The sequence below is a fragment of the Aulonocara stuartgranti genome (assembly GCF_965226115.1).
Source record: "Aulonocara stuartgranti genome assembly, chromosome: 16".
Taxonomy (NCBI): Eukaryota; Metazoa; Chordata; class Actinopteri; order Cichliformes; family Cichlidae; genus Aulonocara; species Aulonocara stuartgranti.
The window spans coordinates 15,122,478-15,150,371 of NC_138952.1; the positions used below are offsets into that span (position 1 = coordinate 15,122,478).

The 27,894-nt window shown below is 41.9% G+C and overlaps 2 protein-coding genes across 7 annotated transcripts in view; both read right to left on the reverse strand.

Annotated features, from left to right (window-relative positions):
* Positions 1 to 1,344: 1,344 nt before the first annotated feature.
* LOC309690255 (activin receptor type-1-like) lies at positions 1,345 to 27,586 on the reverse strand. Of its 5 annotated transcripts, none has more exons than XM_082507219.1 (13): positions 27,466 to 27,586; positions 27,240 to 27,355; positions 14,580 to 14,653; positions 13,741 to 13,992; positions 11,688 to 11,960; positions 11,246 to 11,518; positions 9,375 to 9,580; positions 7,131 to 7,230; positions 5,211 to 5,357; positions 4,698 to 4,973; positions 3,180 to 3,377; positions 2,570 to 2,700; positions 1,345 to 2,463 (listed from the first exon to the last, which is right to left on the reverse strand). In XM_082507219.1, the coding sequence occupies exons 3-13, from the start codon at positions 14,644 to 14,646 to the stop codon at positions 2,329 to 2,331; spliced, it is 2,058 nt and encodes a 685-aa protein (XP_082363345.1). In that variant the 5' UTR covers positions 14,647 to 14,653; positions 27,240 to 27,355; positions 27,466 to 27,586; the 3' UTR covers positions 1,345 to 2,328. The 5 variants fall into 5 exon arrangements, with proteins under 5 accessions (XP_082363345.1, XP_082363347.1, XP_082363344.1 ...); XM_082507221.1 differs by having other exon boundaries at positions 27,240 to 27,369; XM_082507218.1 differs by having other exon boundaries at positions 27,459 to 27,586.
* The window catches only part of LOC309690256 (coiled-coil domain-containing protein 148-like), a 44,259-nt gene continuing 35,720 nt past the window's right edge, over positions 19,356 to 27,894 (reverse strand). For both annotated transcript variants that reach the window (XM_082507223.1, XM_082507222.1), the window contains one exon: positions 19,356 to 19,779. In XM_082507223.1, coding sequence (XP_082363349.1) covers positions 19,728 to 19,779 — 52 coding nt within the window. In that variant the 3' untranslated portion in view covers positions 19,356 to 19,727. The remainder of the gene's footprint in view (positions 19,780 to 27,894) is intronic.

A 27,894-nucleotide genomic window follows, 5' to 3' on the forward strand; every position in this document is an offset into this window, starting at 1 on the left:
AAAAAAAAAACATCCAAGACTGTAGGGTTGATGTAGGATTTTCATGAAGTTGGGTCTTTTTTGTTTATCCATGAGTGTCTTTATATAATCTGGCATAAATTGACTCTATATTGTTCATTTTTAACATTTAAATTCTTTCAAATATTTTGATATTTACTTACTGGAAAAAAGTAACACATACTTCGTCACCATTACACCCTCTCAGATAATGAATACAGTGCAACCAAGTCTAGCCCTAAACCTCAAAGAAACAGGATGGGACATTAAAACTGCTGGAGTCAAACCTCTGCTCTGCGGTCTCCGGACGGATCAAATGACACTGAATATGAAGACTTGTATACCTTAAAAGTCTGACAGCTGTTTTCAACACACACAGGACATCTTAGCATGGTTAATCACCCACTGTTGTCATTCAATCATCTGGCCTATAGCTCTTCATATGAATTAGTTTGTAACCAGTTTGACACTGCCAAATTCTGCTCTCCCCAAAGTTTGGGCTTCTTACCTTCACCAAATAAATAAAAAATTAACTGTTCGCATTGTTAGAGCACATCTCCAGCAGTCAGAAAAGAAGCTGCTGTTTTAGCTGGAAAGATAAAAAGCTCTGATATTCCACTTGAGATGGAAATGGTCCTTATTATGCACTGTGAGCTGAATTTTCTGTTAGATTCGTAGAAGCTGGAAAAGTTCAGAACAGTCAGACACTGTACTCAGAAAGTGCAAGGACAAAACAGCTGGATAGTTAAGACTTAACAGATTAACAGCTGTCATAATAGCATCTTGACATCAAAGCCCAGCTTGAACAAAGTGAAATGAAAATGGGCATTTTAGAGTAGAGCCAGCAGAAGCATGCTGAGGCTAACCACTCGATTTCATACAACTAATTTTCCATCTTAGCATTTTAGCATATTAACATTTACCAATCAGGAATAAAGCAAAGGTATGATAAGAGGTTTCAGTGAACACTTTACAGGCGAGGCTAGAAAACCTCTCTGTAGTCTTGTGGATTACATCTCGAAATTAAGAAAACTTTGCCAAAATTTTGATAGGTTATGGGGGAAATAAACAGAGGTACTGCTTCATCATTCGAGGCATCAAATACATGTAAGCATAGCCGCCAGACTTCCAAAAATCTATTAAACCTTCAAGATATCCTGTGATGACTCTGAAGAAAGGTCACATCAAAAGAAGAAAGATTTACTGAACAGGAGCCTGATGAAGGTGGTGGCAGAGAAAAAGAGAAGGCATCACCATTTGAATTGATCTCAAGGTTGTGAATTTCTTTTACAGACTTTTGAGATATTTCTACACACTTCGACACAGTATCAAGACACCAGTCAGATGTAATTTACTTCTTTTTTTCCACATTTTAATTAATAAAAAAAATAACTAATTGATATAAAATGTTAAAGAAATTAAAAAACGCTGAAGTTTGACTTCAGTTACTTTGACAATGCACGCATTAAGACGACAATGCACGCGTTAAGACAATATACAGGCTTTACAGGCTTACTTACAGGCCTCTGGAGGAATACAGTTCAGCATCATCTAGCAGATATTGTATTTGTTCTTTTAGCATATGTCTCTGTAAAGCTGAAGAAGCAAAACAAGATAAAAAATAATAATTCAATGTAAAGTTAATGATGATATACAAAAGGTTTGCAACAGAGTACCTTGTAGTTGGACGATATCGGGAAAAGGATGGTGCCACTGACTTGACTGTACAACTAAATGTTACAGAACTGAACAAAATCCCAAGAAACTTGTTCTGACAGCATTGTAAACAGTGGTACTGGACACAAAGTGAGACACACCTCGACATGTTTACTGTGTTACAAAGTTTGCTGACTGACTAGGCAAGTTCAACCGGCGAGTTGACATCTTTTCCAAATGGATCGACCGTAATGCAAAAGAACAACACAGTACAATTAAAGAGATAAAGAAATGACCGCGTTCAGACATTTTCCAAGCTAAAAAAGGTTTTCAAACAAAATCTGCTCTTCTAAAAACAAGCAACCCTACTCAAATGCCCTGGTAAGTTTCTTCCTTGAAGAACATTTCTAATAGTCAAGCTCCTATGATAAAAGTTGAAATAGATATTTTCCCATTTCTAAGACCATCGGCAGTCTCGGAAATGCCTGGTAAGCCATCTTTGGATGCCAAAATATGTCCCTCAAATGTTTTAAAATAAATATAAGTCTGTGCCACTATAAGGGCACTGAAATTATTGAGTCATTTATCTTTTGAGATTTTTCTCTAAGGTGGTCCATCCTCCGGACATCTTCAGTGGCCCTCAGTACATGCCTGCTTCGTCTTCTCGGGGAAGGCTCAAATGTCTGTTTTTATTTTATCCAGAGAGTTGTCGATCTTTGTGAGAGTCTTTTTGATGCGCAGCGCCGTTAATCTGGCTGACGGATTCTGGTACCAGCATTCCTTCATGAGTTTAGCCATGGAGGTTAAAGTCTAAAAAAGAGGAAAAATGGAAATCGATCAATGTGCCTGATGTAAACACTAAAAACTCTGGATTTTACTTCATTTGTGTATTTCTGACAAAAGTAACATTACTTACTGGGTCTGAAAACCATCTGTTTGGGATGTTGGGTCTCTGCTGATCCACACACACAACCTTCCTCATATCTTCAAAGCTCGGATCATTTGGGACCACGTCATGAAAAGGGGGCTTGTAATCTTCTACAATTCCTACAAGAAGAAGACAAAGAAGAACAGTTTACTTCGGAGATCGCACAGTTTAAGAGTGTAAAGTATAAAAATATATATTACAATGATTGCTGACTGAGATGTCCACTCAATATCTTAAATCCTGCTTAAAGCCCCTTTAACAGTGAAGATAAGAAGTGGGTTTTAGTTCACAGAAAGTGTATCAAGGCTACATCTTTAAATCAATATATAAAAAGCTTTTACTCAGTCCAAGCTGAAGCCATGACTTGTTTTGTTTCTGAAGAAAGACCTGACTACAGCCACCTCAATGCAGTATCTTTGCAAACAGCACAAATATGCCATGCCCAATTTTCTGATCGCGTACATAATATTTGCAGCTGTTCTTATAGTTTCTACTACACCCATCCAAGACTAACAGATGGCCTTGTGCCTTAGTGACGTAATCACAACAGGTCAGAGCTGAATCCAACAGGACAGTGTTGTGTAAAACATGTACTGACCATTACTGACTGTCCTCCTGGCGATCTCCCACAGGACGAGGCCCAGGGCCCAAATGTCCACTCTCTTGTAGGACTCAAAGCAATCCATCTGGATGGAGTCATCGAGCACTTCAGGGGCCATGTAGCGCTTTGTTCCAACTTTAGGGTTGTTCCCCACGTCTAACTCGTTTGTGTCTTGAAAATGCATGACAGCCAGACCTTAAATGGAAACAAAAGAACACTTTAAAATCGCCTCTTATACACATGTAATCAATGAGATTAAAAGAGAAAATACTTTAACTCTCTGAAGGAGGTAATTAGTAAATATTTTTAATTAAGTCATCATCCAAGTGAGGCAACAATAACTAATACAGATACTGGAGTGAAGAGGAGACCAAGTTTTCCGACACTCATCTTTTAAATCAGTCGATTGGAAGGCTATTTGTTCACCATGCGTGGCCCTGTTCGCCCAAACAGGATGTACTCCAACCCAACAACAACTCACTTAGGAGACAAACAGCAGCTACCATGTTTGTAAGGACAGCAAAATGCGTCATTCGGAGCAGAATTTATTAAATCGAGCCTGTAAACATGTCAAGCCTGTCGCCAGGTTATGGCTTGTCCCCGAATTAGATGTTATTCAAGCATCTGCAAACGGAACATTGATGCATTAGATAAAGTGAACCAAGGTCCTCAAAATGTGTTTTCGGTTAAGGGCAAAGCAATACACCTGGAAGAGGATATTTTTTCGAAATAACTAATGCGGCTAAACAGACAGATGCAAATTGAGCGACCATGAAGCGAATACGTCTCTAACGCAATGAATAAATTGTAACCTTCAATTAACCTCTTCAGCTAATCTTCACGTGCATCAGCTCAGATCTGCTTTTATCGAAGCCGTATTAATGATTGCACTGAATAAAATACTAAAACCGAGACGCTCCATTATTCTGTGAATATTATAGACCCTACACACAGCTTTGCAAATGATGGTCTACATTTTGTAGTCAGCTTAGGGGCCCCGCCTTCACGATTCACCAGTAATATCTTTAACAGTCACTTTTGTTTTTTAAATTTTTGCCGTTAAGGCGCATGTAGCCGCTGCAGTAATCTCCTGACTGTCGCCCTTCAAGGAATACTGCCACATCAGCACTGATATATGGCCTGCATTTGTATAGCGCTTTACTCAGTCCCTAAGGACCCCAAAGCGCTTTACACTACATTCAGTCATTCACCCATTTACACACACATTCACACACTGGTGATGGCAAGCTACATTGTAGCCACAGCCGCCCTTGGGCACACTGACAGAGGCGAGGCAGCCTGGGATCGAACCACCGACCTTCTGATTAGTGGCTGACCTGCTCTGCCATATAGGAAGAGAAGAAGCCAAAACTCGAAGCAAAGACATTGCTAATTGTATCCTTCAAAGTTTTTCCATGTTTATGAATTGTTGCGACATCTGCCTGCCATGCGTGTCATTGCACCGTTGTGGACCCCTGCTGTGTTAACACAAACACACGTGCACACTATTCTCACCGAGATCAGCAATGCTGCACTGTCCATTCTTTTTCACCAATATGTTTTTGCTCTTCAGGTCTCGGTGGGCAATAGCTGGCTTGCCATGAGTGCCAAAGATCTCGACATGTAAATGCGCCAGACCGCTCGCAATGGAGAGCGCCATCCGGAGGCAGCTGGTTGCGTCGAGGGTGTTGAGCTGAAGGTAATCGTACAAGGAGCCCATCTCGTGAAAGTGAGTGATGAGCCACAGCTGGGTGCTGGAGTTCCTTGAGGTCATGTCTGAACCGATGAAGCCTACGTGGAGAGATATGAAATTAAATATTGCTCATCAACAGAAATGTAAACATGCAACCAAGGAGAAATTAGCATGCATTGATCCTTATACATCCTTATACAACACACTACCTATATAGTTTTCATGCATTGCACCTAAGAGTGACAGCTTGATATGATATCAACTTTAATGGTTGTTGTGTCCTTCAGTGCATATCAGAGCTCACTAAACCTGATCATTTATTAAAGGTTGCATACCCAAGATGTTTTCATGTCTCAGCAGCACAGTGTTGTAGATTTCAGTCTCTCTGAACCAAGACTTTTCATCTCGAGAGGAGAAAATTTTAACAGCAACATTCTCTCCCTGCCACTGGCCCCTCCACACTTCACCATAACGGCCCTTGCCTGACAAGTAAAAAGAAAAATTATGAATCGGTACACACACACACACACACACACACACACACACACACACACACACACACACACACACACACACACACACACACACACACACACTTTGTTCATATTCCACTAAATTTACTACGAGCACACTTGATGGACTCCATTGTGTGTAACATTCAAACCTGCACTAATCATTTTTGTGGCAACAATGAAGATTCATTATATTTGTTATAGCATAAACATCTCTGCAGCTTTTTAACTTATCAAGATACTGAATGGATAGTGTAATATTAAAAAGTGTAATATTAAACAGCTACAAACAATTACCTGTTAAAAGATCGTAAACAAGATAACCTAAAGGGAAAGTGATTATTTGAAATAATATGTATCAGGGCAAAAAAAGAAAGTGTACTTTGAATGCTAATGTCCTTAAATTATTTATATTTATATTTTATTAGTAGCCATAACTTTGTAGGCTTACTATATTTGACAGCTTATTATACTGCCCCCCAGTGGCCAAAAACCAATTAATATAGTCATAACTGTAATAAAAAAATGGTTTAGAGTGACGCAGGGTTAGGGAAGTCATTTCAACACAAGTGACTTTCAACATGAGTACCTTTTCATAAAAACAAATTGCCACAACAATTTGTTTTCCTGAAAATATGCTGACTCTTGCCAGCATTGTCACTGACACTTATCATAAAACAATCTCAAGACTGAATTGCAATTGTGGCTCTGGGGACTTCACTGCTGAACTGTTGCACATTCACTCTGGCCCACTTTCACGATAAGCTCACACTGCTCGTCTGTTTTGCAACCAATTTCAAATTCATATTTTTATTCTCTTGATGATTTATCTGAAGATTTGGAAGTTCCTGAATTTCATGTTTTGAATGCTCACACAGGACTTTTTAGTCTTACACCTTTTTCAAGATATGAAAAGTTAAATATGAACCAGGAACTTCTATTTGTAGACTTATCAGACTGTAAAATACTACATGAAATGTTGTAAATTACTGTACTAGCTATATTAATGATCAGCTCTACCTTAATATATATCAAACATGAGATTCTAAAGTACTGTAATCTGGTATACACCCATCGACAACAAAATTAAAACCAGAGGCTTTCAGGGTGTGTCTTGTGTTGTTGGGCACTGGGACATTAGCACTATAACCTCTGGTTCCTGTTGGTTGCAGGATGGGCCTTCTTGACAAGACTGCTCTTATAGATGCTCGATTATACTGGGTTCTAGAAAGTTTAAAAGCAGGGTAGCACTTTGGACTCTGTCGGTTTCTGCAGTTTAAACTGTGGTGAGGCAGATTATGCTGCAGGAGGAGGATGCTGCTTTTGGTGAGTGTTGATTCCCAGTTGGGGGTGCTCAAGAACAATATTTAAGTGGGTGGTAAGTGTCAAAGTAACATCCAAATGAATGCCAGGAACTGTGTTTTCCCAGCAAATTTCTGACGAGAGCAGCAATGTTATTTACCTCACAAATCAGTGCTTTTAATGTTGTTGCTGGTCGGTATATAAGCACGCAATATACATGGCTGCAGGTCTGTCGCGTCACAATCTGTGCTGCCAAAGCTGTAAAGTTGCCCCTATGCTTAATCTGAGTGATGGAGTACCCTTTACATCTCAACATTTCTTTGGAGGACGTTTAGTCTGCTCAGTTACCGTGTCACCTTAAAATGAAAAGAGGCGGCAGATTTTTTGTTTCCCCAACTGTGCTATCACAAATAGGAATACAGCTTTTGACAGGACACCTACCCACACACTCATTTAGTGTGATTTGCCGTGCAACAGTTCTCTGAACAAGGAAAGGGAGTCCTGAGCCACTTCCTGAAGTGCAGGAATGATCTAGCAAATCCTGGGAAAGAGAAAAAAAAATTAAATTGAGAAAAAGAGCTTATGGATTTATTTGTGCGTCTGTGGATAAATTTGCATGTGATCTATATGAATGAAAAGCTCAGTCCCAAAAGAATCCTGTGGCTCAAGCCTAAAAATGGTGAAATATGGAGCATCTGGGACTCCGATGGAGATTAATAACAAGCAGGCTGTCTTTGATGTGGCACCCACATGGGATGGAGGGGGCCAAGCTGTGTGTACCAAGATAATGTGTGTGGGTGGGTGTGTGTGTGTTTCTGTGCTAGTGTTGCAGAGTGCCCCCTGCTGAGTAAATAACAGAAGTACCACCCCCTCCCTGGTGACTGGTGTGGGTGCTGAAGATTTTATCTAATCCAAGGGCCAGACTCCAAAACAGGCGCAATGCTGCTAAGCCTTTTATTTTTATCTCATCTGCAAGACGTGCAGCATCCCAGCGCTAACACAGGAGGGCAGTGCACAGCAACATAGTCAGCAGCAGCTGAGCAAAACAAATGACTAACTAGGAGGGGAGAATGAGGATTGAAAATAGAGGGAAGTGATGCCTCAGATAAACAAATGCATAATGCAAGAGCTGCCTGAGAGACAATTTGGAATCACAACACAGGAATGCAAGGCAGAGGCTGTAAAATGAATGATGAGTTGCTCTGTAGAGAGTTTAAACCCCTCTCTTTGGTGCAGGAGGATTGTTTTTAGGAGTGCATCTTTGGGCCGGGCTGTTAAGCAGCAGAATGTGATCAGTACGTTGCAATATCATTAGAACCAGAGAGCAAGTCTAGGCAGCAGCTACCGAGGGACAAACACTTTCCACAAGCATGCCATTGTTCATAATAATCTTTCTCGTGGTGCTGCAAAAATAAATCAGATAATCTGGAATTTCAAAAGTTTAGACCACAAGTTTAGACGTTTATCAAAAGAGAACAACTCTTGAAAGATTACTGAATGGTAAAACGCACGGTAACAACCAAGTATTTTGTTAAGGCACCAATTGGACTCAGTTTATGCTGAACATGATTACACAGTGTGTGAGCCAATGAATGTGCTGGGTTGTCTTTCAGACTAAATGCTAACCACAGGACTCCACCTAAATTCTGGATTAGTTTAGCGGGCTTCAAAACCGCAGAAAACTCACAATCCATGCATGGGTGGAGAGAAAAGAAATAGCAAAAGACATTCCCTCTAACCGACTGGGGGAAAAAAACTGGGAGGAGCAATGGCACCACCCACACATTCAGCCACAAAATTCATACATATGCATCTAGTGTACAACTGCTTTAACTTTTCTTTCCTCGAGAACAAATGGTTCTTAAAAGTAAGAAAGAAAGTCCAGAGCAACAGTCTGCACAGTTCAATTTAACCATATTCGGAGACTGATCTAGCTCAAATCGACCCAAACAGCCAGTAAACCAAGGCTGGGATGACACACACTTGCAGACATGCATGCTGACAGCTGCGGACACCACAGATGAGTAGTTGTCCTCACTTTTTGCATGTCCACTAGACATCCGCACAGAGGATTACTCCTGCTCTATGATAAGGAACTTAACACTACTCTTGCATACTTAAAGCGGAAACTACATAAGGCTATGTTTAGACACTATCAAGCTATAATTTCATTCAAATTACTAAAAACATGAGTACTTTTTTATCAAATGGCAAACATGGGAGTTTTACAGGTTTAACTCATGGCAGGAGAAGGAGACTATAATTGCAGTGCCATCGCATCACGGCTTAATCACAAGATTGAATTCTGTTTATGAAGCTGATGCAACTCTTTTATCCTGTAAATAGTGGAAATGCATACAAAGGGAAGGTAAAAGTCCCCACTAATCCAACAGTGTTTAAAAATCATCACAGGAACCCCTCAAGGTAATACAACACATAATTAGAGGATAGGAATCACACATCTCTGTTATTGGATCTCTGTTACAGTGCAAGTCTGCAGTAGAAACTGTGCATCATACCTGGCATCATACAAAGGGAAAGTAATGGGTGCAAATAAAAGACTGGAATTTGATTAGGCTTTATATCAAACAAACTAGTGCATTATACTATTCCTTGAGCTGCTAATAAAATTGGTTTTTCAGGTGCGTTATGAAGGTAGCCACCTTTGTGCCATCGACTACTCACCGCTAGAGTGCTCTCCCCCACATTAGAAGCTATAAGGCCATCAATAGTTCCATATTCAGCATCTCGGGAGGTTAGCCTCTCCATTTGGTTGTGGTGGATCCGTCTGAACACCAGGATAGCGACAGCAGAGAGGATGATGAGGACAATGATGGGTGCCACGATGACAACAGCTAGTGTGGTCACACTGTAGCTGGATTGCTCATCAGCTGTTAAGGGGACAGAAAAAATTTACAGTGTCACTATCAGGTCATCCCGTTAGATGGTTTTAGAACATAATCAAATTAAATCTAGCTTCTTTTTTCTTTTTTTAAATCTAGAGTTGGTATTGGTCGCTTGCAGTAAACGACACTGGAGAGTGTTCATTGAGCGTCAGGATCAGACACAATGAGGGAGCGGTCTTGGACCACACAGGTTGAGGATTCAACCATACACAAAACAGAGGATTGCAGCACTCTGCAGGCTTCCTGAAGAAACAAGTCGGGGTGGGTGTGAAGGTGCATAAAGAATATCCACAGACAAGAGTGTTCACTCATATGCACACATAGTAGAGCTCATCAAGTCAGCAGAGGCCATCCTGAGGAACTGACCACCATTCACACTTTCCAAACATTCCAAGGAAAAAGACTGCTCGGCTCTGCTTCCAGCACTGACAATGATCCCCTTTTCTCAACTTGCATAATGAACTCCTTCTTCCAAATACACATAACTAGCAACACTTTCTAGGGGCTCACTATATTTGAATCAAACACACATGGCGAAATGCATTCAGCTGCAAAATGTTACATAAAAAAAAAATTTATTTCATGATTATCTGCATTTGTGAGAATTCAAAAGACAGAAGATTGCAATATAGGAAAGTATGCATGTCATGCGTATGGTATGGTAGTAGCGGTATATGGTACATGTATTGCTGGATGGTATCACCGAAATGTGGTCAGATGTGGGCTTTTACAGATGGGGATGTATCACCTCACTTATTTGTTTTAAACTCAAGATGTTCCGTGTGAACCAACTTTGAAACCAACTCCCATTTATTTAGACTTTTTTCAAATTTTTGGGCTTAAATTAGGATATTTTTGAGAAAAACTAAAATTCAATAACAAAACAGCATTAGCGTAATACTATGTACTACTAGTACAATACAGAATGAACTGACATTAATAAACTGTAAATATGTATTTTAACCATTTGTGGAAAGTGCTGGATACAATGTAATCATTTTCACAACTGATCTATCCCTTCAATGCACAACCAAGATGATAAGATTAAGGCATATTAGATCTAAATGCGTCATGTAGGCCGTAGTATCAAATGCATGACTGTCGAGGCTAAGGTACAGGTGAAAGAAATAAAAAAGGACAAAAGCTCTGTGTATCGATGCCTGACTCTTTCAATCCCAGGTGGCTTCACCCTCTGGGCTCTTGTCAGCCAGCCCTGACAGCCACTGAGAGAAAAGAAGAGAAGTGGACCATGACTAAATAATATTCAAAACCTCCCTCCAGTTGCCCACCGTCTCCCCTTTTTTTCCTGTTTCATGACATGCCAGGAGTGTGACCACATGGACGTGTAACTCAAGCCAACAGAAACAGTCCAGAACAGCCATGGCAGGTAATTTCACAGCTGAAGCTGAAGCCATCTCAGTAGAGGATGATGGAGAATATGAATGTGTGTTGCTTAGTGTAAACCGTAGCATAAACCAACCATACGGCTACTCCTTCTCTGAATATGAGACATCTAGGTAGTACTTTGAATGTGGTTAGTGATTTGATAAAAAAGAAAAAAAGAGTTCAGAGTTCAACACTGAGAGCAGAGTTCTTGCAAATCTTGGACAATCTGATATGTGATGCATTCTGGGTAGCATTGTGCTGTACCTTTGACAGGGAGCTCCACAGTTATGTTCATATTACACAGGTGTCCCTGGCAGCAGTCAACTATCTGGTCTGTGGAAGGCGGGGTCTTGCAGGTCATCGTGCTCTGTTCTAAGACCTTAAAGCAGCCTTTTTGGGACATTATGATGCCGCCGCTGACTGTCAGAGATGAGAAACACTGGTAGCCCAAGCAGCGATTCTGTGCTCCACATGAACCACCCTCGCACACGCACTCATGCTCCTCTTTGCTCAGGGACTTACTCTGGACTACTGTACCTGCAAAAGATTCAGAAAGAAAACTTTTTAAAAAAATGCAATGAATTAAGATTATCTTTTGGTTAAAAAAACCCCAATCATCCATGAAACTTTTGCACAATCCTAAGTTACATAAGGCCCGTGAAGGAACAGCAGCAAACAGAAATCTGTACAATGTGTACAAAGTCACCTTTCCCTGGGGCTTGCACAGTGACGTTCATGTTACACAGATGGCCCTGGCAGCACTTGACAACATGGGCCGATGAGGGTGGCATGGCACAGGTGGCTTTGCCCTCCTCGTCGTCCCTCAGGCAGCCCTTCTGTTGGACGGCTGCCCCATCAATCATCTTCAGAGCGGAGAAACAGTGCTGGCCTGTGCAGCGATGGCCATGCTCGCACACACCGCCCTCGCATACACACTCTTGGTCTCTGAGGACTGGTCTGCCAGCAGACAGTTGTACATCTGATAAGAGGAAATAGATATGTGGGGAAACCCATTAGACCAATACCATTAGCAACCCATTAAATTAAAAGGCATTCACTCACATCAGAATCATGCACGTTGAAAAGATCCATTTGCTGGACATTCACCAAAGAGAGCAGAAAATGTTTTGCCTGTTTGAATCTAGCATCTCCTGATATAAAACAAATTTTACTATTTTGTTGAAACAACACTTATTCAGGAGGCCTACTCAAACAGACCAGAAAAGATTGTTTAAATCTTTGATTTTAGTTGTTGACAAGCACGCACATGGTTCATGGGACAGATCAATTGATTTTCTAGCTTGCGATTTTAAATACATTGTCATTATCAACTGTAAAAGCACACAACAACTAAGCAGCTATACTGTAGAATAATTTCACACACAGGTTTGCATCTCACACACGGCTCTAATAATAATAGCATAAAGCTACTGGAAATTAAACAGACTTTAACAGAGTCCATTAGCTTACTTGAAATTGAATGTGCTGAAGCACAGAGCTTGAACAACAACCAAGAGTTACAACTTTGCACTTGTATAACTTAATAAATTTCAGTTTAAATGCATGTTTACATTTTATGAACCAAAGGGTGTTTATTGTCAGTCAAGTCGAGGGTCTAGGATAAAGAGTGGCATTTGATGTATAAAGAAATACACAACTTGAGCACATTTTTCTGAGTTACAGTATTGAGAAAGATGAATACAAGAGATCTGACTCGACCTTGCTGAGCTTTTTCTTTTTCTGTTCTGAGACTATCATATTCTAGGTAAAATTCTTTGTATGTGTTTGCACGCATAGCACAGAAAGCTGATTATGTTAGAAAACAAAGTTGTAGTCATGACAGCAGGCAGTGCTGCAGATATACACATTGCTGCGAAAAAAAAAAAAAAGCTACAACCTAGAAACAGCACACAAGATCTTGTGTCCTGCACGATTGCTTGTTGATTATTTTATCCTATTAGGTATTTATGAAGTGTGTTTTCATGATTAGTGTACGAATTCTTGAGTTATGCCCAAAATGTTGTTTTGCTGGATCATGAGAATGGGATGAATGGACCCAAATTCCAAAACACAATGCATCCATTGTCAACTGTTGCCAGTTCAGAGGAAAAAAAGTGGTGTTACAGTCCAAACACTTCTCGTCTGGGTTTCCATCTGTGAATTCCACCAGTACAGCTGTTAGCAAGAGCCCTCTTTTCATTAGTACCTACTTGAATCAACTCGGCACGGTTCACCATGGTTTTTAAGGTTTTCCATTGGGTCATAGTACCTGGTACCAGGTGCTTTTTTAGTACCTGATCAGTCAGGGTTCCAAGCAATCCGAGGTGGTACTAAAATGTGACGTTGTGAGACTGAATTGGTTGGTCGGTAGCGTCACTTGATGAGTCACGAAAGCGCTGTTTACGAAAATTAAAACCACCATTTTTGAAACCTGGCAACGAGGGAAATGGCTACAAAAAACGATGCCATGATCCCCGAGTCTGACGAAAAGCCAGGTCAAGACAAGCCAGCCAAGACGGAGCAGCAGGTCTATCGGACATGTTGCTATGATGACAACAACACGCATTAGGTAGTACTGGATTGTAATGGAAAACCAGTCAAGCCGAGTTGAGTAGGTAGTAATTGAAAAAAGGGGCTAAGGAGTCAGCTACCACAGACAACTTCCAAATCCGTTGAAAAAGTTGTCCTGAAATTCGATTTCAAAGTTCTGCAGAGTTTAAAGCAGGACAACTTCACAATTCTCTTTGCAAATGCCTCACCTTTTAGTGGGAAGTTAAGGGAGATGTTCATATTACACAAATGCCCATAGCAGCACTTCACCACCAGCTGAGGAGTTGGTGTGGATCTGCAGCTCCAGGATCGGTCTTCGTCCCCCAAAATGCAGCCTTTACGAACGACCGATGTCCCGTTTATCACCGCGAGAGAGCTGAAGCACTCCTGGCCAAAGCATCGGTCCCCACCGCTGCAGGATGATCCGTCACATAAACATTCATTTCTCACACCGCCCTCACCTGCAAGAGGAAACAATTAGAAGATCAGGATTTATGTCTGAGAAGACACAGGTCCCACAGTAGATGAGGGCAGAAATATGACCCTTCATGTTCAATCACAATAAATGATCAATGCTCGCTACTTGTTTGCATGTAGCGATAATACATACTGAAGATGTAGGGAGAAAGTTTTGCTTGCCAGAATAAAGAAAAAAATTCTACTGTAATCCGCTGCCACTGCAGTAGTTTAAAATAACACTGACAGACAGCAGATGAAAGGCAGACAGACTGAGGAGGGGTGGTGAAACAGGGGGGCAGCATGAATTTTGTTCTATGCATGCAACAAACTTGAGGGGGGACAGTGAAAGAAACAGAAGTAACACTGCGTATTTTAATTAGCTCACAGGAGGAGGGGGTGTTTCAGATGTCCATAACACAACTTTTCAAGCACTGTACATATTGTTTATTCTCTGGATATCTAGCACGGACACTACACCGAATTGGATCCTGTCTGGTTTTGTCGACAGGAACTTTCTGTCCCTTTCGATACCGCTCCTGTTCAGACCTGATGTAAAAAGCAGCCTTTTGGTTTATTATTAGAGACTTACCTTCTAAGCTTGAACAGGGGAGGACCAGTGGGATCACAACTAACAGAAACATGTCCACACTCGTCATTGTAGACCTGGAGAGGGGGAGGGAAAAAATGAAAACAAAAACAAAATGTACATGGCACTCCAACTATGAAATTGTGATTTTTATCTTTCTGTATCAGCACACTGGTGATATCTTTGTGAAAATTCCTTTCAGAGGACTACTTCATAAGACGGACTGAAAATGGCAGGATTTCCCCATCGAGGTAGGAATATTAGAGTGAGTGATTTTACAGAGGGAGACCTTTTCTTGTTTTCAGGGGGAAAAAGTCAACACCAAGTTTAAAATGCTCAAGTAAAGTGGGTCTCATGCCTTCCTGTTGTCCTGGCAACAAGGCATTGAGTGGCAAGCAATGGGGAGACTGGTGCTCTCCTATTGGCTGCCTCGGTGCGTGAGTGTGTGAGTTTGTGTGTGTGTGTGCGTGTTGGAGGGACAGGCTGCTTGGCAGTGAGGGGAGAGGAGCAGACAGACATGAAGAGGAGGAGGAGGAGAAAGAGAGGAGGACAGTGTGGGTGCCCGAATACTATCGTTTAGAGACCTGGTGACAGTCTAATCGTTCAATATTTAATGCATTTGTAGGAACCGTCACATACGCTGTGCAGTAGTAGGGCTTTTTCCATTTTGGACAGATTTTTTTTGTCACAGTTCACCTGTTTATCTCACACTGCAAACGCCAAAATAACCATTTTATAAAGCTGATATGCAAGTGTTGAGCATACACGTAGCTTAGAGCGTGCCCCGTTTATGCTATACCAAACACCGGGAACGTTTTCTTGGCACCATGTGCGTTTGCGCCTCAGTGCATCTGCGCCGCTGATAAGTACCCCAACCCCTCCAAGCTTTTGTGCCCGTCTCCCAGACATAAATGATTAAGCACGTAATGTTAGCATTAGGCCAACGGCGGCGTCTGCACAGGCCGCTCACACACAGACCACATGCTGCTCCTTTAATCAGAGCACAAAACAGAGGCTGCCACACAGAGATAATCAGGAGCTCTGTCTGCTCCCTTTGGACCGGAGAGGAGAGGGGAACAGCAACGGAGATATGAAGATCACGGGGCAGGCGGGCATGAGGAGGCAAGGGAGGAACAGCCCAGGGGCAACTCGGGGACAGTGGGTCAGAGAAGGGCAGAGAACGGGGCGAGCGTGCGAGAGAGATGTGGGTCACGGTGGGCCGCAACACTCAGTTAGGCTAAAAGGAGGGAGGTGGCTGTGGGGGGAGCGAGACGAGGAGGTGTCTAGTGTCAGCGCCCAGAGGGACAGTGAGAAGAAGGGCGCCATGCTGTTGGAAGGGTGGGGTAGGTGAAGCGGGGGGACAGGCAGAGCTGTGATGGAGTCAGAAAGCCGGAGGAAACGGGACAAAGAGATAAGCAGAGGTGTAGAAGGAAAAAAAAATTAAAGGCCCAGGCCAAATAAAACAGATGCGTGTTCCTCGTTATCTTGATATTTTGACTCATACGACTGGTAAGAAACAAAAAAGACAACATCAAGCACAACATGCTGACTCAAACACTGAACAGATCAATAACTAACCTCAATTAACTAAGTAGAGCATGTCACAAGGCTCTGCTTAATGGCATCAATTAGTGCAGGCAAATGATTTGCTGCATTTTTGTTTATATTTACTGCCAAAACAGCCTCCACGGGGCAATGAAATTATGTCTGTCTCAGTTCATCTCGCCTACTCAAACACTTTGTCTTTAACAAGCTATAAGGAACGAGGCACTCACTGGGTATGTGTGTGCTTCTTGGATAGACGGCAAATATTTTAGTCTGAGTTTTAAAAAAACTCAGACTAAAATGTGAAGTCCCTGCAAGTTTCAAACAGTACAGTATGCATATGCAGGAATTCAAAGTATACTTTATGCATTAATAGCAATATTTATGTTTCATAAGCACAGTAAACTGTTTCCCACCTATGAATAGGCCATGGCTAGTTGGTAGCATATCATAAACCCAGCTAACAGCTTGGGCTTCATAAACACAGAGCCAGACATGATATTGGAAACCTCAGAAGGCTTTCTTAGGGAAGGAAAAGAAGCAGAGCTAGCATCTGCAAAACTGATCTGAGCAGACAATTTTGTCGTACTGTGAATGCGTGTGTGTTGCGTCCCTCTACCCCTGCGTATTGAATTCTCTGGCAGCGTCGTGTAGTGTGTGCTCACAGAGCTGACATCCTGCCAAGGGTGTGCTCTCATTCCCCCACTCTGTCTCAACCCCCATCTTTCCTCTAATTCCCTCTTCCTATGTCCTCTGAAGTTGTGATGTAATAGGAAACTGGTATGAACGCCACATGCTTATTATAACTTAAGATATATTTTCCCCAGTTGCTTATTGTGGTTGGAGCCAATATTGTAATAAGCCTTACAATACTATAAGGCAGAGGGAAATGCTACGAGCTTGAGAAAGCTGCCCTGATTTTGATATGCATTAAAATACTTTGAGGAAAATAATGTTATATGTGCATTCCTTCTCTTTGCCTTCCTTGAAAGTGAAATGTCAGTTTGCATTGGATGCCATTTATTATGCTCTGAGCTCCTCTGTTCCAGTGGTAAAATTTGACTCAAGTATGCTATAAAGAAAAGGTTGACCTGCTTGCACTTTCGTTATACAGTAACTTTGCATTTCATTTTCTGAGGCACATTCAGGTGGTAATACCGTCATTCTAAATGGAGGAGACGTTCCTTCTTTCAGTAAAGTAAAGAATAGAAATACTTTTTCCACCAAAGACGTTCTTTACGAGGGCTTCAGATTCTCTGCGTAGGTACCGACCTTGTATGAGCAGACATAAAAGATTACATTTAGCTTAACACAAACAAGCCCTTGTGTGTACAATCTAAGATAAACACCTGAAATAGACATGGCTCAGCGAGAAGTATGTTAGGGTAGACTGCTGCCGAGCGCTACTAGAAAAACTTTAAAGTGATCCTGCATGTCGCCGCTGCCATTTTATGATGCCACAATTCCTTCCCAGACTCTTTCCAGTGATCTCACTCCAGAGGGCCATCTTGATAAGCATTACTCTAAGAAGTTGAGCAGAGCTTAAAGTGATTAGATAGAGATAATTAAACATGCTACTCACATGCTGTTACTGGTGCAACTGGACCAAAAGGCATGCATAGTGGGGAATATAATTATTTGATCACCTGCTGAATTTGTAATTTTGCGCACTTACAAAGAAATTAACAGTCTCTAATTTTTTTAGTAGTTTCCTTTTAATGGAGAGAGACTGAATGTCAGCCAAAAAAAATCAAGAAAAAACCCATTACAAAAAAAAAAAATTATAAAATTGATTTGCATGTTATTAAATGCAGTAAGTATTTGATCCCCTACAATCGAGCCAGAATTTAGAACCCAAAATTCTGGCAGCCACAGATTCTGGATTCACACGTGTGGCACACAAATTACAATCCATCAACTACAGACACTCCTGATCTCATATCCTGATGTGTATAAAGCACATCTATCAACAGCATCAATTTCTTTCATTCCAACCTCTCCACCACTGTGGACAAGCCCAAAGAGCTGTCCAAGGGCTAGAATGGGCTACCAGAACAAATGCAAAAACTTTGGTGAGAAGGTGACAACCCTTGGTGCAATTATGAATGAAATATAATAAATAATATAAAATGACTACCAATCAGCCTGGATCTTTAGCTCCATGCAAGATCTTGACTCATGGGGTGAGGATAATCAAGAGTAAGGTGGTGGAAAACCCAAAAATTAATATTAGGACACACTAAGTTGTAACAGGGACAAAAGTCTTTCAGCATCACCATCTTAAGTTTGCCAAGAAAGGTCTAAATGATTCGGAGATGCTTGGGAGAAAGTGCTGTGGTCAAATGAAACCAAAAATCAAGCTTTCCACCCGCCATGTTTGGAGGAAAAGAAATGCCGAGTATGACCCAAAGAACAAGTGGAAACAAAAGCGTAGCGTCTGGACTTCTCGGATGAGACATGAAATGTCTTCAAGCAACTTCAAGAAATCCAGACACTTTTCTTTCCAAGCTCCTTAGACTACGATGACCTGGATGACTGAGAACCTTCACAGATACAACATGTGGAAACATTATGTTTTGGGGCTGTTTTTCTGCTAAGGTTACAAGACAAGTTCAAAACGTCACGGGGCCAATAGACACAAAAAGCTACAATAAACGTTGGGACGAGAACCTCATTCCGTCAGCCAGAACACTGAAGATGGGCCATGGATGGGTCTTCCAATGACCCCATAACATACAACCAAGTCAATAAAGGACTGGTTAAAGAATACGCTTGTTAAGGTCAGGGAATGGCCTAGCCAGTCTCCAGACTTCAATCCTCTAGAAAGTCTGTGGAAGGAGCTGAAACTTTGAGTTACCAAGTGGTAACCAAGAAACCTAAAGGATTTTGTGAGTTTCTGTAAAATCCGTTTTAAAACCTGTGCAAACCTGGTGGCCGACTACTAGAAACATCATACTCCTGTGCTTGCCCACAAAGGTTTCTCCACCAAGTACTAATTAATGTTTTGGTTGGGGGATCAAATACTTATTTCACTCAATGACATGTAAATCAATGTGATTTGTAATGCAAATCAGCAGAGGATTAAATAATTATTTCTCCCACTGTAGGCAGCTGTGATTTTAACCATTTGAGGAATTTTCTGCTTACGAGACATTAAGTATGATTAAAGCCAACATGTTATTGCCACAATAATTTATAGCTGACATTTTAAAAGTGATACAAGACACATATTAATCTAGTTGGACGCTTTATTATTTGGGTCTGTTTTGTATTCAGGTCAGCTAAAGAGGAGGATGACAAAACACTACTTTGTCTGATGAGCATGGTGTATCACCGAGGTTGAGGAGGGAGGAGGCTGAAGCCCTGCAGGAGCTGCTGAGTCATCATGCTGGCAAAGAGGGAGACGAGAGGTGGAATCTGTGTCTGAGCTGGCAGGCTGGCACAGTTACCATGGCACAAATAGCCTGGGCACCGAGGAAACTGCAGCAAACTGCAGGGTGGCGAGAGAAGAAACAGGCAGAGACTAGGGCAATGCAGATCCTGCTGTTCGTGTCCCTGTCCCTCTTTGCTGACCCACACCCAGACAGCCAAAGTGCCAGCATGCCATCAGGGACACACAGATGGTTCGCTCCTAGGTGGATGTGGGTGTAATACAGACCTGAGGGCGAAAAAAAAAAATCGTCCTCTTTGCAGCAGCCCACATTCGTATTCGCACTACAGCTTGGAAAATCAACATGCTCACCTCAGTTTTAAACCACTCTTGGGTTAGAAAAATAAAGCACTCAGAATGACTAAAGGTAAGGTAATATAAATGCACAAGCTTAACTTCAAATCTTAGAAGGTTATGAGTGTAAAACAGACTTCCTTTATTCAATGTTTACAAACTGAATAGAAGGCAAAAATATCAATTTACTTTAAAAAGTAGAGTGCACACTAAATGCTCAAACATCAGTACTTGGTTTGATTTCTCTTCCAGGGTCTAGAAAGAAACTAGAGCTGGGGGAAAGCTGAGGCATGTCCCCGACGTGCAAGCTTTGGCTTTAGCTAAGGCTGCTCCCTCCGAGTCATACAATCACCTGGTCACTGAGAATCCCAACTCAGCTTCCTTTCCCCGTTGTCTCACCTTTCCACTTGCTAGCTATATATTTTATGTAATATATATTGCTGTGAAAACTGATTACTTAAATTGACATAATGTCTGTCATGATACAGACTACGAGAAAACCGCCCTCAACCTGGCCCGGTTATTTTAGAACTAACCTGCATAAAAAACACATTTTTGCCATTGCCAAACTTCAAATGCCCACAATTTCACATTCCACAGCGCCCTTGTATGACCAGCGTATATCATAATACTCTGTACTGCTAATGTGTGTGTGAAAGCCACTGGAAAGCAAAGCTCTTAATGTTTTTATGCCTGTGAAGCTCTTTGAACCTCTACATGAATTTGATTCAGTTCAAATAAAACTGAATTGAATCGAGTCGAGTTGAATTGAATTAACCTTTCGAAACACTCCTCTTTCTCCGAGGGTCTCATCAAAATGGGAGATGAAAGGACTTCTGAGGTCCCCTGGAATCTGCAGTGCCCCATTAGCTCCAGCCAAACTCCATCTCTTAGGGCCTTGCAGTATCTCAGCAGCCGGCCTCTTTTACAATGTGAGGAATGTAATCAAATGCAAATACCCCCCCCCTCTGTTTGCCCAGTGTTTCACTCACACATTAATTGTGGTAGGCAACAGCATAGCGAGTTTTTGTTCTGTGGGTATGGTGCTACCTAAGGTGTATGCACACACTCACACCCACACTTTATTCTGGACCTCAACCAAATTTAATCAAAAAACTATTCTTTTCTTCCTGTTGTGTCTCATCTCGCCCTCCACCTCTCAGGGCCTAAAGCAATATGGGGTTTTTTGTTGTTTTGTTTTGTTTTTTACTTAAAATGTGTTCAGTGGGTAGGAGAAAGAATGAACAGAGGTAGAATTAGCAGGAGAAAAAAATATACTTAGTCACATTAAAAAAATACATATATTTAAACCAAAAACATCACTTTTATCTACGTTTAGTGATTTTTTTTTTTAGGGAATCACATTTCAACTTTACATTACTGTAATGTAATTAGCTGGTAAATTAGCAAACAATCCTCAAAAGCTCTGAAAACATTACCCAACATCTTACCACTTATCTTACTATGAAGCAAACACAATTTTCCTTGTGAAGCAAAAAGTCTCAAAAACATTTTGGGAGCAAAAACTGAGGAATTAATAAGATATAGTATTGTTTCAATTTTTTAGAAATAGACTTGTAAGCCTTGGCATTTGTTCTAAACACTGCGGGGGACAGACCCACTTTGTCCCCTTTGTTCTTTAAATAAGATGGTAACACATAAAGAAGATGTAAACTACAACTCCAGTGGGTCACAGCTGTGGCACAAATCGCAACACTTACCTGAGAGGTAATAACTTTAATCATTTTCTAAAGGTGAATCCTCACATTAATTTAATTTAATCAAATCAACTGTAACTGTAGACCACAGAAAGTATAAAATAAGGACGTAGCTTCCAGATCCGAAGTGCCTTAAACCTGCATTTCATCTGTACGCCAGCAGATGGCAATAGCTGCGATTGCAGAAAGAATTCCAGCCCTATAGAAGTCTATGACAAAATTGTTTTCTGACTTGACCTCTGTCTGACCTCTGACTCAGTCACTAATTTCAGGTCAGTGAATAAAAAAAAAGTAAGACTGTTTTGCAAATCTTGGCCATAATTTTCCGTTTAGAGGATTAGCCACAGTTCGCTCACTGGATAATGACTTACGATTGACAAGTCAGTGAGCGCAGAGTTGCACACTCGCCACTCCTCATGACATCACCATAGCTACATCCATCTTTTGTGCGGTATATGCTGGAGGTCTATGTTTTTCCAATGATTCTCAAGTTGGAATAAAAGATTAGAAACTTAAACGAAACAAATACCCATCTCATTGCAATGTAGCTTTTTAAAGAGGAAGTGGGCTGAGAAACGGGTAAATAAATGCTTCATCAATAAAGCAGATCGCTTCCAACAATACAAACATTTGCTGTGTGACAGGAAAAAATAAAGAAAGAATGAAAAGTATGTTTTCTTGTTTCACAACAAAGAAAAACAGCCATTTTCATTTCTAATAATACTTCACTGAAGTTTGATTCATTTGAAAAGAAAAAAAAACAGACATAACACCTGAGGCAATGTTAGATAGATGTCAAACACATATGATAGAAAGACCAGGAGAGTACAGTGCAATGTAAACAATGAGTATCAAATTACATTCTCACACATGAACTCTGGAAAAGATTGGGAAAAATCACCAAACCTTTGCCTTTTTTGTCACACGCAGAATGTAGTGCAACTTCTTCAAAGACAAAAAGAAACCCTAAATAAATCTCTTCACAAACTAATGTTATGGCTGTATCGTGACTTTGTGGTATGGGACGTCTGGGGTGGGACAAACTTAAATGCTTTACAGCGTTGCGATGGCACTGTTAACGAGTCTTCTACGTAATAGTCACCATAGCAATTAGACATTCATTTTCACACAGCATCAAAACATCTGAAACAGCCAGTTCAAACAGACTTTATGGCCCAGAGCCACGTTTGCCAGCAAAGGAATGCACAAACATTCTCCCTCCAAATGACCATCTTATAAAGGTTACCGCCCTGGGGCAATATTTCACTTAAAAGGACACCTTGATTTGTATCAAGGTGGACCCATTGCACCAGTTTTGTTTCTTGTAAAACAAGTCAGGCGACTAGACTAAAGAGCATTGAGTGCAGTTACCAAAAGCTATGAGAAGGCTCTAAAAGCTGAGTGACAAGACTCAGACGGATAACAAGATAATCCACAGTGAGTGACCAACCATACGTGGAAAAAACATTCATCACACCACTGTGATAACCACTAAGTAAACAGCTTGCAACAAAACAATGAATCTGTGATCGGCAGAGAGACTGATCGGGGCCATGACATCCTCCTGCCAGTCGAGCCTTAATGGCTTTGAGTTTCCTGCCTTCCACGAGCAAAGACTTCTCAGGCAATCTGAGCACAAGGAAACCGTTTTGAATAATCCTTTACAATAAAGTCATTAATGTGATGTAACTATTTTCTGAAAGTAGATATTCTGTACTATCATTTATGACTCTGCAGTTGTTATTTATGATCATGTAGTAACACTGTTTAGTCAGGTTTTTTTACTCCTGTTTAGGTTCACGGAAATTTCTGGGGCATTCGTGGTTACCTGATTAAGTATTTGCTAATTAAAATAGTCATTAGAATTAGCAGCCATGGATTTGGCACATGTGCGAAGCAAAATATACTGCTACACCGTGACACTGATATCAGCCATGTTGCCGATCCTTACTTCGATGTCAAAAGCAGTGAATGTCTAAATGTTATAAATGGCCCAATTGCCTCAAGCATGGGGGACGGGAATTCGAGCAAACCCCATCGACTACGACAGCAGAGCACTACCATCATAACAGCACCATTTCAGTTTACAACCCCATGACACGTGAGATGAAACGTAGATTATTTTCAATTCACAGACAAAGTGCCCACACCAAATAAGAGCCCGTGCCCGGGAATGAGATCAGAGAGAAGCAGAGACTGAAACAAAGCCATAACTTTCTCCCCTAACAGCTGAGCGATAAGACAAGAGCACTGAAGCGAGTGAAGGGCTCATAAAATGTGTATTGCAGACTGTCTCCAGTGCAGTCTGGGGTTATTGTGGAGAGAGAGGAGTGGAGCCGTGAGCACTGCAGATCTAGGTGTGTGTGTGCGCATCTGAGGAGACAGCAGCGTCTCGTCTCTCTTCTCTCTGTCTCCACTGGTCTTCATCCACATTTGAACACAGAACAGGAGGAATCGATAAGTCTGCGCAGAGCCACCAGATGAGGAGACGAGCGAGCTCCCAAACAGCAAACAGAGGAAGACTAAAAATCTGGCAGAAACACAGGGAGTCTTTTATCTCATTCTCTTCTTCCCCCCTCTCTAACTTCCCATGTCCTGCAGAGCCTCAAAGTCCCAGACAGCTCTTCTCATCGCGATATGTTTGGGCTACATAAGGCTGATGATTATTAAAAGGCTGAAGGATTTTTTGACTAAAAATAACACTGCAGACAGAGGGCCCCTTTCTAAAAAGCTGGACACAAGCGTAGAGCGCAAGCAAATTCAACCCACATGCCGCGTTTCTCTGCAGTCGCCCGCCTCGTTTGATGCCAGGTCTGTTGCTAGTCAAACTTTCGAGTAAGTCAGCACACAGACAAACAAGCCCGGGTCACACATGCAGACAAATCGTGACGCGAGAAAGCTGAAGGTAGCTAGTCTGACACCGCACTTCAAGCCAGATTCTTTCCCCTTTCTATCCTTGAGCCTGCACCTACCACCTGTTTACACACATATCCACACACACTTTCCTCCCTCGCCCCTCCTCCCTCCTTTTCTTCTCCAACTTGAGAGCAACCTACAAGGAAACGCGATGAGCCTCAGACATGAAGCAGTCTATCTTGGTCTCATAACTGCAGTTCCCTTGTTAATGACAGACTGTGTAACCTGATTCCACACACATATGCATATACGCACGCCACTCCCCCGCCTCCCCCGACACACACAGACTCTCGCAGGGTTTCAGAGCTTTTCTCTCACTCCACTCGCATATTGTTCCAACCCAAACTGCCAGCTGCTTCTGACAGCCAAATTATTGGGCACACTAAATGATTGCTATCGGAAGCCTGCCCCCCCCCCCCTCAAAGCAAACCCCTCGCTTCATATTTTCTGAAATAGCCCGGACTTGCAGGGCAAATGAGGCGATTTATGGTCGTCAGAAGAGGAACAGATACAGGAAAACACTGGTGTAGGGGCCAAGATATTCATATATAAAGAACCTGGGAGCTGCTATGTGGAAATTTAAAAAACAAAAACTGTTATAACCTCAGCTCACTATCACAAGCCAAATTTCTGGTTGTCTGTATTCGGTGTGATACTTCGATTACTAATTGTTTTTCAGCAGTTTTTGCAGTAATTCTGATTTCACTGCAGCCTGTAGTCTACCTCTCTGAAAAACTATGCATTGCCTTTCAGCATCTCTCATTTCATAACGCGTCATCCTCAACTTGATTATTACTTTACTCGGCATGTGTGCGAGCAGTTAACAAATAATATCGGAGGACACATTTTCAGATTATTCAGTTGCCACGTTAGCATGGTATGTTTTGGGGGGTGAGCATACCAAAAATGAAGCCACTGAAAAGTAACATAGTTATGTGGGACTTTTAGAAACCTTTTGAAAAATGTACACGCTGGCCACCAAAGATGCTCTATAAATATAAACATAACTGGCTGACGATTCAGCTACTACCGTTAGTCTGTTTGAAACCAGACCAAGAGTTGGTGAGAGGGAGGAAAGGCCCAAAATGGTAGGAACAACGGCCACAATCAGACTGGTAGTTATTTCCTCAGATGAACAGAACAGGCTCCCCAAGACACCCCCACCCCCAGAGTTGAACTACACACAGTCACCCAGACAGCCTGACGTCGCTTTATCTGACCGCTATCAGCCAGACTCCATGAGGCCAGGCCTCGAGAATGACCGGCGCTGGCCAAGAGGCCACAGCTCAGTGACTGGCCAGCTATGGGGTTACATTCTCCAGATCACACAACCACACAGCCACTAAGTGCCACTTAACGCTGCCACTAACCAAGACACAAAACCCTAAAGCGCTATCCACTTCAAGCCTTCACTGATTTGAACATCTCTACGCAGCTAATATGGAAAAAAAAAAAGAAAAATATATTTGTGAACAAGTCGTCTGTGTGCTTCAGCTAGTAGCAGCAATTAAAGGGCCCAGGCTAGATGGAGATTTTTCCTGAAACTGTGACAAAAAGGCTTTGAATGGAGACGGCTTTCAATTTAAACCACCCTTTTAAAAATGAACATGTCACCCCCCTGACCCTAAGTTGCATAAGCCGTTAAGAAAATTGATGGATGGATTAGTATGGATCTCGCCCAAATAGTCTCCCATGCCAGACTTCGGGCTTCGTGTGTGTGTGACAATCAGATTGTCATGCGCAGACACATCAAGTGCAGCCAACTTAAAAAGATGCGACTAAAGCAGAAAGTGCACATTCGAAAGGCTTCCCTGGCATTTAAACTCAGTGTGTGGGATTGTCATTTTGTGGGATCTATAACAATGAGTTGATTCTGAGAAAGAGCACTTAAGTGTGAGACGTTCCCCATTCACACTTCTTGCAATCAGCACCATTATCTCTGAATGTTTTCAGCCAGCATTAACACCTTTCTAATGAAGTTGGCACCCTCTCATCAGCGGGTCTACCAGGTTTCCATTAGATTGTCCCTCCAAGTAGTTCTCACATATCATCTTCTGTTTGGTTTAAATCTATTCCACATCCAATTGATGCTCTATCAGTGACGTTTAAGTAGCTTTTTTTATATTTCCAACTTGCCCAAAATTAAATTCCGAACCACTCGTAGTCATACTGTGTGTTCATGAGTGTTGGTGGCGCCGCCCGCCCCGCAGGACTGCGTTTGTGATGTTAAAAGTGCTCAGCGGGCGATGATGGGGCACGATCGAGCTGGAACGACCCTCCTAAAGACTGCATGACAAAAACTCTTCGAGTCACAGCTACTTGCAATGTCGTGAGCTTGATTCGACTGCTTAGGAGAAATCAGAACCCAGCACAGTCGCAGTTGAAAACCAGATTGTGGTTATTTTAGCCTGGCGCTCATCCTTTCATTAACAAGAGACACATCTGACAAGGTCTCTTAGCTGATGGTACACCGAGCTGCGCGGGGAGCTTATCAGAAGCGGCTATTTTGTTTTTGCAAAGTCACAAGAAAGACACGTTAGATAAAAATATGCTCGGCTGCAGAACCAAACAGGCCACGATTTTACAAAGCAGCTGAGAGAGGGAGACGGGTTTCTTACGGGAGCGCGTCACGAAGCCGTCTCCGGCAAACTTTTCCACGTCTACCGAAACGTCCGCGCGCATATTCCAGCATAGCCTGGATTAAATGACATTTTAGAGACGTCACGATAAATAATAATAATAATAATAATAAAAACTTACCTCGCGGGGTATTTTTTTTCCTCAAAGTGCTGTGAGGGCTAGGTAACCGGCGCGGGTCGAACTATTCTGCCATCTCCCGAGAATTCACCGACAATACCCGATTTGTTTTCCAAAGTCTGAAAAGCAGAGGCTACATGACGCCAACATTCACGCCCGTCTTTCACTCGGCAGAGAAAAAAAAGAAGCCAAATATAATAATTGTTAAAGTGACAAACTCACTCCGTACTCATTTTTAGGAGAGAGTAAAACCGAAGACGCATTTTTGCTACGCTGTCTGGGCTTCACAACTGGCACCCCGGCGGCGGCGTTTTCGAAGGCAAAAAGCCAGGATTGGAGGAGGAGGAAGTTACCTTGGAACGCAGTAACGCTAGGTGAGACGATAAAGACACGTTTCCTGTCGGCCATTTCAAAATAAAACTCATCTGTTTAATTTTAGTCTGAGGAGCTTTGTGGCGTAGACTGACAGAAATCACCTCCTTCTGAATGTCAACAAGACAAAAAGAGACTAAGCCAGGTGCTGTTGCTCTGGACTGGAAGACCAGCAGTGATGCCGTGTACAAGGAGGGGATGAGAAGACTCTACTTTCCGAGGAAGCTCAGATGCTTTAATGTGTGCAGAAAGATGTTGGAGATCTCCTACCAGTCTGTGGGAGCGA

Excerpts from the sequence above, each read along its gene's own strand:
- LOC309690255 (XM_082507219.1), bottom strand. The coding sequence starts at position 14,646 with ATGACGAGTGTGGACATGTTTCTGTTAGTTGTGATCCCACTGGTCCTC. Across the intron at positions 13,993-14,579 it reads CCCCTGTTCAAGCTTAGAAG|GTGAGGGCGGTGTGAGAAAT; the intron begins GTAAGTCTCTAA and ends TTCCTCTTGCAG. Across the intron at positions 11,961-13,740 it reads CCTTAACTTCCCACTAAAAG|ATGTACAACTGTCTGCTGGC; the intron begins GTGAGGCATTTG and ends TCCTCTTATCAG.